The sequence below is a fragment of the Antrostomus carolinensis genome, unplaced genomic scaffold, assembly GCF_000700745.2.
Source record: "Antrostomus carolinensis isolate BGI_N321 unplaced genomic scaffold, ASM70074v2 scaffold12917, whole genome shotgun sequence".
NCBI classification, from domain to species: Eukaryota; Metazoa; Chordata; class Aves; order Caprimulgiformes; family Caprimulgidae; genus Antrostomus; species Antrostomus carolinensis.
Genome location: NW_010325427.1, coordinates 45,361 through 54,920, shown reverse-complemented (window position 1 = coordinate 54,920; position 9,560 = coordinate 45,361). Strand labels below are relative to the sequence as shown.

General features: G+C 37.0%; 1 protein-coding gene across 1 annotated transcript in view; it reads right to left on the bottom strand.

The window, feature by feature from the left end:
- PIEZO2 (piezo type mechanosensitive ion channel component 2) overlaps window positions 1-9,560 on the bottom strand; it is a gene marked incomplete at its 5' end in the record, with an annotated part of 88,899 nt that overhangs the window by 36,014 nt on the left and 43,325 nt on the right. The window contains 4 exons of the mRNA XM_029085771.1: window positions 1,028-1,093; window positions 2,771-2,882; window positions 5,798-5,896; window positions 7,655-7,758. Coding sequence (XP_028941604.1) covers window positions 1,028-1,093; window positions 2,771-2,882; window positions 5,798-5,896; window positions 7,655-7,758 — 381 coding nt within the window. The remainder of the gene's footprint in view (window positions 1-1,027; window positions 1,094-2,770; window positions 2,883-5,797; window positions 5,897-7,654; window positions 7,759-9,560) is intronic.

Here is a 9,560-nt window from a genome sequence, read left to right as displayed (position 1 = left end):
TAACTCCTGTGTAGCACCAACAGTATTTCCCTAGAGATGTGTTCACTTCAGTATTTTAACATGGGTAACTGCATCACCAATAAGTAACAAAAAAAAGAGCCCTTAAAACCCCACCAAAAAGCTCCTAAAGCAATGCAATTTGTTTATTTGAGATCACTGCTCTTGTGAGAAAGAAATGACATATCCCACATCCTTGCTACATCTTTTTCCCTGTAGCACACTCAGGGATACAATTCTAACCGGACCTGTGGGAACCAATTTTAAATAGAGAAGAAAAATAGCTTTTGAAGACAAAGTCTCACTCAAGGTAAGCCATGGTGAAGACTTACTTAAGAGGACAGTCTGTTTTCTTCTTTTACTCCACTTAGAAACAGAGCTAAGCTTACAGTTATGATCCATTACAGTTCTTTATAGGAAAACTTTCAATATGGGCAAGATCTTGCAAACTGCTGGCATTTCTTCTGTTGTGCAGAGCATCCTTACATTTGATTATGAATGAGAATGGGCAAGATTGGGAAAATCCAATTTTTTAGAGGTGACATTTGCACCATGCTGAATGGGTGAGTACCAGTCAAAAGCATTATCTTAACCTTGCTAAAACATGCTGAAAAAACACATGGTCTTTATGCTAATAATAACATTTCAGACATTCAAAATCAATGGAGATTTTAACACAGGGCTGTATGCAATCAGGACTGCAAGCTAACCTCAGGTGTATGTTTTTCTATAAGTAAAATATACGGCAAGTGATCCAAGTCTGAGCCTGCAGGTGTATTTACTAAAGTGTGCAGAGAATGAGTACAATAGCTATTACTCCAGGAGTAGAAGTTCTCATGCTCAGGACTTGTAAACCCAGCAAATGGAAACTTGAAAGTAGTTAGGAAGTCCTCACTGCACAGGTTAGAATGGATTTTGCAGCTTTTACACAAGCCTGGGAAGACGGCAACACTCTCTCTGTGATATGCTGCGACAATGTCACTGGTCACTACTGCATTGTAACAGCAAAGAAACCTTTCTGCCTTCATACCTGGTCCATCAGATTTCTTCTTGACAGGTTCCTCTTCACTGTCTTCACAGTCCGCATCAGTACCACCTATTGAAAACAATGAGCGAACAGTGAATGTTACACCTATAGAAGTGAGGTTGTAAATGACATTCAAGCTGCAAAATGCTAGTCACTAAGCAGTAGTGACTGGTTCCTCACCTACTACTGTAACAGAAAGTACATTTCCATTTCTAAAGGACCCGAGTGAGGGGACAACCCTTTCAGTAAAGATGTTCACAGATGACCACACCTCTTTTCTAATTTGCAGTGGCAGTTTCTTGCTAATCAGCTAGTGAGCAAGATCATCTGCTGGAGTCAACCCAGGCAATTTCTCAGTCACACCACTTCCCCACTCAGCAGCCTCACCTTTCGCTCACTCACACTGAAGCCCATTTCTTCAGCTTATGCAAAGGGCAACCTTAGCTGTGCTCTGATCTTCTCCTGCCTCTGACCCAGCATACCCAAATTAATTAACTGGGACTTTCAGATTGAAATGAAGCAGCAGAGCTGGTTTGAAACTGCCATGTGCTTTTATTTAGGCCTGTAGCAGAAGACTGAAATAGAGAGTTGCAGGCAGAACTGAAAGAAAAACAAATGTCTCTCCTTCTATCTAATGTCCAATAAGTGTAGCTATAGCTTTAGTGGCAGCAGTTTAATTATAAAGATCCCTCTTTTCAACAGGTGAAGATGCCAAATGGAGGAAAAATCAGATTATTTCAGCCTGAATGGGCTCCTCTCTTCCCTATCTTACACATAGAAAAGCTTCTGAATTTCTATTTTCTTGTTTAAAAAGGAGCAAAAAAGATGACGAGATATGAACCACTTAGAAATAGATTTTTTTCAGAGGCATAAATGATTTCACAATGACAGTAAAAAGCTATTAACACTTGTAGATTTTCCTTTTGCTACCTGCTGTATCCATTGTGAATTTAGGGGTTCCTGGATACTTGGGTTCCTCACTGAGTACAGCACGGAAAGTGAAAAACACTATATTCTTCCCCTTGTCTCAACTCAAGCTTCTTCAGGGAATAATACAGGAAATGTGGCAAAAAGAAATAGTATGTGACTATTTCATGGAACTTTTCTTACAGCTCCACTTGAACTACAGTCCTTCTGGAGCTTCGTCATGAAAGAGTTCTTCAACATAAAACGTAATTTTGTCACATACAACACTTTCCATGGGAATACACATAAACTTATCATTAAAATGAAAGGCTCTAAGACACACTAGAAAAACCTGTAAAATAAGATAAACCTTTTTATGAGGTGAGGGAGTGGAAGGGTAATGTCCTTGCTCTGCCTGATTCTGGCCAAACACCTGGCATTTACACACCCGTATTTCTGAAGAAATGCCATTAACTACCAGGTTATTGGCTTTCTAAGGTTATGCCTTTACAGAGTTATGGTTTTCTCTTCCAAGTACTCTACTTCCACAAATGTTTTCATACAGCTAATGTTTTCTGCAATGTCTTGAGCCTTCCTATCAGGCAAAAGTTTTGGATGTCCTTTATCTCTCCCAGTGTGTATCGTGTAGAATGAAAGGACATAGCTATGGCTGGTCTTGTCATGGGCTGGGGCAGGGAAAGACAATCAAAGGTAATCACATTTTTCCAGTTCCTAGCCAGAAGTGAGAGCACTTGCCCTCTAAATCTCAGTTGCCTTTCACTACCAGGAATAACAGGCACCCTAGTTAACATGTTTTTTGAAATATGAAAGTCTACCCACCATCCCCAGATCCCTTTCGCCTTCGCTTCTCCTCTTTGCCAAAACTCTTCTTCTCTTTGCGCCTCTGTCGTAGTGCTGTTTTAGGGTCAGTAATCCAGGCCTGATAAACAAACTGGAAGGAACATACTCATTTATTACAAGGTCCTTCATGTTTTGAGAGTAAGCCATAGAATAAGCCACAAGCAGTACTATATAGTTTGAGTGAATGCATTCAGATCTGCAGGGATAAGGAAATATTTTGAAACCCAAATCAAACACCTCCCCTGCAGATCTGCTGAGTTTTCATGCACTATTTTTGCAAGCATAAAACCAAATGTGAAAACACTTGCGGGTGAACAAAGTTTCATTAGAACCCACAAAAATTCATGCTCTGAACTTTGGGAATTGATACCCTGTCGTACATATGGGCTACTTCACCTGAATCTCTCAATTTAATTCTTTATTTCTACTTTACCATTTTACAGACAAGATGCAGAGTAAGGGAAACTTTAAAATAAAGTGCTGCAATCAACTAACTAAAGCATCATAAGATGTGTTGATATCTCAGGACAGGTATTTGTGCTTGTACATTTTTCCTACTTTAGGTATTTTTTCCTCTCTGCAGATCCCAGTGGACATTTACAGATTTGCTATCTATGCACAGTCCCAAACCTGGTACTCAGCATTTCCTCAAATTTCATCCTGATTTTGACAATAGCTCCCTTTGTTGCTTCAGATAAGTAACTTATGAATCCTTCTGCTACTTTTTTCCCAGTTGTAAAATGAAGACAGCAATAAAACTTACCTATACATCAAGGCAATTTTATGGGGCCAAATCCTGCTCACAGCACTCACTCAGATCAACAGTCTGTTGACCTGTATGACTACATGAAGCATGGAATTGGCCCAAAATATTTATAAATGCTAGAGCGATGAGGAAAAAAATAAAAAGTAAAACAAAGTTACCCAAAAGTAACTTTTTGAATCGTTCTGCTCAAGCTGTGAAGGAAGGTTTCAGAAAAAAAAGCAGTAACATTAACACTCATCTTTTTTCCATATATGACATAAAATGTGAATAACAGAAACTAAAGTAACTGTATCTTCTCCACAACAATTTAGGACAAAAGGAGTTCTTTTGTTCCTTTTATGGTTTTCACTGAAAAAGGGTAATCATCTTCAATTGGCACTGCATTGTCTTGTATTTCTAAGCATCACAGGCTGGTAACAGAGAGAGAGCAGGGAAGCATACAGAGGCAGGCATGAGGGTGAAAATAAAGCATAGTGACAAAACAGCTCTATTAATTCACAAGACAAACATGCAGACAATGACACCACCACATGTATATCTCAGTGAAGCTGGAACTGCCCCTCATAGGACAGACTGGTAAAACTTCTGTTTGGTCCATTTATGTTTTTAAAATCTGCATACACAAATTGCTTTGGAACATTAAAAGCAGTTTTTAAAAAGTGTCAAACTGACTTTAAATGAATTTAAAAGGGAAAAATACTTTGTTCTGTTTTGTGAATGCATACAACAATGGAGATCAAATTATTTTGGTACTGTTGATAAGAAGGTCATCTTCCAAATCTCTCAAAGTCTGTACATTTATTTTTATATGTCTGCCTTGTTCAAAATAGGGCAATGAAGCTGGTGAAGGGTCTAGTGAACAAATCTTATGAGGGAAGTCTGAGGGAACTGGAGTTGTTTAGTCTGGAGAAAAGGAGGCTGAGGGGAGACCTTATTGCTCTCTACAACTACCTCTAAGGAGGTTGTAGCCAGGTGGGTCTCAGTCTCTTCTTCCAACTAACAAGTGATAGGACAAGAGGAAATAGCCTCAAGTTGCACCAGGGGAGGTTTAGGTTGGATATTAGGAAAAATTTGTTCACTGAAAGGGTTGTCAAGCATTAGAGCAGGCTGCCCAGGAAAGTGATGGAGTCACCATCCCTGGAGGTATTTAGAAGACATGTAGATATGGTGCTTGGGGACATGGTTTAGTGGTGGACTTGGAAATGTTAGGTTTATGGTTGGACTCAATGATCTTAAAGGTCTTTTCCAACCAAAACAGTTCTATTATTCTATGAAAATAAGCACCATATGAGAAAATGTGTGGGAACAGAGCCACTGATTTCTCTGCTTTTAATAGGTGTTTGCTAATGCAGCTGATCTGGGGGAATGGTGATACTTAAGTGAACTAATAGAATATTACTTGCTGAAAGTCAGAAACTGTCAACATCTGCTATTGAACAGTTAGCTGAGAAACTGTACACTAGCCACAGTCATAGTGTGAATAAAGAAATTCACTATGAGGTAAAAGGCAGACTTGGAAGAGGGTAGAAGATTAGAATGAAGAAAGGGCATTTAATTAATAAATTTAGCGTAACTACTTATGTTAAGCAGTGGATATTTTAAGAGCTAACTGGGTACATACATATGTATTATTTTATATTTTTACCACTGGATAAACTTTAAACGCAGTATCTTTTAAGCTTTGGAGCTGGTACGCTCAATCTGTAATGCTCACTCCTTACAAATATCATGTTATGTGTATGGAGTGTACAATGATACATAATGCTCAAAGATAAGAAATGCTAAATGTATTCAAGGTAGATGAAAAAATGTTGAAGATGCACAAATCTTTTTTATGATGATGAAGGCAAGAAAGGTGGAGAGCTAAAAAGGAGCTTGGAGCAGAATGTGTTTTACAAAACTTCTACCAGCTTTCTGAGATCAATTCCAACAGTGTTCATAAGATACATGCAACTTCATGTGACCATCTTGTGTAGTAGTATCAGAAGAAAATGAGAATTCAGGTCTGCATTTTCTCTCTGAGGTAGCATTTAAAAAACAAATAGACCACTTTTCTTGTAGCTTGACCTCTCCAAATGTATAAAAAGTACTGCATTTACTAGGAATGAAGCTTTGGCTGTCATTATTTTTTTTTTTAATCATTCATATAAGAGGAAAAATGCAGACAAGGACAGAGGTATACATTGCATCAGGAACTATGGGATGGGTCACATACTGAGCACTCGCAAAATGTCAAGTACCTTTGCTGCTTTGATTAAATACTGAAGAATAGTTTTGGGTAGTTTAATGACAGACTTTGGCAAGGCTAAAATGGCTGAAGCAAATTTCCCAATAGCTCTCTATAAAGAAGGACAAAGCAAGAGCAATTAGTAGAAAACAAGAAATTATTAATTAAAAGTATCTTGGGGAATGATTGTGTCTAGATTATTAAGTATGGATTTACATTCATAGACTCCAATATGAAAAAAGATTTATGATGTTCACGATAAAATTTAAACAAGATGATTCTCAACTGTCTGCATTCTCTAATAAATAAAATCTCCAAGTTAACCCTTGAAGTGACTATTGCACACAATTTACACTAAAAGAAAAATCAGCAATTAAAAATAATTCTTTGGCAAACTCTACAACGAACAAGTTCACTTTGCTAGTATTTTTATTAAGACCATGTGCATGGTGGGCCAGAAGGCAAATAAGGTATGATGACCAAATGACAAACAAGCTTTTCATAAACAAAAATAATTTTCCGTTCTATACAACTCTCCTCCTACATGAAGCCATCTAACACCTTCATGTTGCACATATTGCAGAACTGGCCATCTATACAGAATACCAGGCCAGAATTTTGAAATAATGACGAGCATCTCCATTCTCAGATTAATAGTTTCAGGACTGAAGTGGACCTTAAAAAATCAGATCAAACAAACAAAAAACCCAGAGCCCAGAGTAAATGAAAGAATCTTATTAGCTTCTGACCTCAAGGTTAGAACTCTTTAAAATTTCAGTGCTTGGCTCTGGTACATCTGAACAAAATGTTGTCAACGATTTTAAAAAAAATCAGCAGAAACAAGAATGCAAACTTTCCTCTACACCTGCATGAAAACCAGAAAGAAAAATGACCTAGAAATTCATGAGGCATTTTTATGGCCCAAGGTGAATTAAATGCAAAATATACACAAAATTAGTGTAAATAGTAGAAAATAAAACTTACTTATCACACTATTTTTCATCCATATTACATTTGCCTTTTTTAAGGTCTGGAAAAAATCTTCTGTGGCATTTCTGAAAATTCTTCAACAAGTAAAACTTTAATCTTATGAAGATTAAAGCAATCCTATATGCATGAGTATTTCACTAACTTCTTCATGCAAATTCTTCATTCAAGCCAGTGGGTTCAATACCTGGTACTGTCTAACATCAACAAGCCCATTTGTAGGAACCCAGTTACGAAATTTCAGCTGTCTTTTTAACATTACAACATCCTCTTACTTCAACACAGACTGTCACTTAAAATGCAAAAATACTAATTAACATTATCCTGAAAAAGAAAGGAGAGAAAGTGATGTGGTCTCTTTTTGTGATTTGAAATGTTAAGCTCTTTATAACTGAAGGATATATTTCTCTGCTCCACTGGGATCAAAAATTAAAAAAAAAATATATATATTTTTTAAAGCACCTATTCTTTTCCAGGAGAAGTTGCTTATTTGGGGGATTATATCTGCATGGAATGATAACATCTACTCGAAACCAGAAAACCAACTGAAGTATTGTACCACAGTGCCAGAGGCAAGTCAGCTTCCTCATTTGTCTTTATTGCAAGACAGAAAAAATAAAGCTCAGATTCTTAACCTTTGTTTTTGTATTTTTGTTCCCCTCAGGCATAAGTAAATGGAGATGTAATTTTACCATAGTTCCTGTATGAATTTAGCAATGCTCAAAACAGGTAAACTTGCATTTTAAATTGGCAAGAATTTAATTTCCAATATTTTTCAGGTCTACTTTAGATGTACTGGCTGCTTTAACATATGTGCCTGTGTTATGAGAAGCCTACATTTTTTTTCCAGTTGGCGACTAGAAAGCAAATTACCATAAAGTACCTGAAATGCAGATTTTTTTCGAGGCTCTTCCTCTTCCTTTTTCTCCTCTTCCTCTTCCTCTTCGCTATCCGTCTCAAACAAATAATAATTTCCACTTCTGACCACTACGTGAAACAAAATATTTTCTTATTTTTCTGAAAAGCTCTATTCTCAACTGCCCCAAGACCTATGAACAGTCAGCCAGTCATTTAAAAATTCATAACCAGGAGAGTTGAAAACAGAGAAGAAGCAAGAGATGAAAAGGTCTCAGGGAATTTATTTAATGTTAGTCTGTGATACTTCGGGCATGAATGAGAACTATACAAGAACTAAGGAAAACATCACAATGTGAAGAAAATGTAAAGAAAAAGCTGGAAGTATATTAAGTTATTAGGTTACGTTTTTTAGAAAAAAATGACAGTTAAGTCTAAATTAATTGGGAACTGGTGGTTATTTGAAGGAGTAAAAAAAGCCCAGCAGATAAATAAATTAATTTACACGAACAGTACCACCAGACAAAAAATACAGAACTTCTTTTAAAAATGCTGAGGCATCTTCTAAACTATGGGATGGGATGGTATTAATTAATGTTTTCTACAAACATTTAAGCTTTGATGAGTTAATGGAAAACCTTGGTTTGTTTAAAACAAATCACTTGGATTCTATTAATGTGATCACAAATGAGTTTCAATTTTTTGCCCATGGATTCAGAAAAATTCTGAAACCTTGATATAGTAAAGATGCACAGTGAATAAGCTAGGCCTTATATCCTTGAACAGAAGCAATGTTTTTATTTCTCAGATGGTAACAGGCCTACATGAACGAAGAGAAACAAAAAAAATTAAAAACAAGGTAATGAGCAAGAGAAAAATCAAAATCACAGCATTACATTCAGCAGTGAAAACTGGTAAAAAATTTTCACATGTAAGCTGAAATATTTAAAGGAACAGTTACTTAGATGAAATGTCACACAGTTGGGATATATGGAGCAATATATGTTTATATTGAAAATTATATTTAACCCTCATTATAGGTTTCTGGAGAAGTAACGATTGTTTTAATTCAATCATACCTTGAATTCTGCACAGATCCTCTGTGCACAGATGACCACACATAACTACTGTAGAAACCTCAGGGTATGCGCACTCTGAAATTTGCCAGAACTCTATTGGATCATAACTTCAGCATCTAAAACTCCCTCACAGAGGGAATTTTGTGCCTCATGTGCCTAGTTATGACTTTTAACATTAATGAACACCCTGCAGAGGGACAGAGAGCCCACTTCAGCAGTTCTAATTGCTGAACTGAGGTGAAAAGAAAATTTGGAAATTTATTGGATCAAGCAAATTAATTATTTGGTACAGGGCCTTCTAAGAATGCTCATTCAACATGCATTAAATAGATGAATAGATTTTAAGAGCTAGTAGTCTGCAGTTCTCTTTCATAAAAAGTATCTTGTAGTCAGCAACAGAAATTGTCCACACAGATCAGCCGGGTAAGATTTGACATCTAGGGGAAAGCTGTACTGCAGTGCATTTCTTTAAAGGCTCCGAGTAGCACCTTGGAATGCCTGAGCTGGCAGAAAACAGACCTACAATGATCTCCCTCCAAAATTTTCAGGTTAAAGTGTATCTGAGGGGACACTATAATGTAGCAGTTACGTTTCTTTTACAAGTAAAGAGGGAGGTATGATTGAATAGCAATAATGCATTCTTGCACACATCAAAATGGAATAAGTGTGTTAGTCACCTGCAGGGATTACTAAAGAGACTGAATTTTACTAGTAAGATAATTCATTGCTCGACTGGACTTGGGGGACCTGTCTCCTACTGCAAAATGTTTCTCTTACTGAGACAAGGAACTTGCAGGCTTTCTTTGTGCAATGAGATGGAGGAGGCAGAAGCGGAGCCATGCAGGAGAAGTCAGC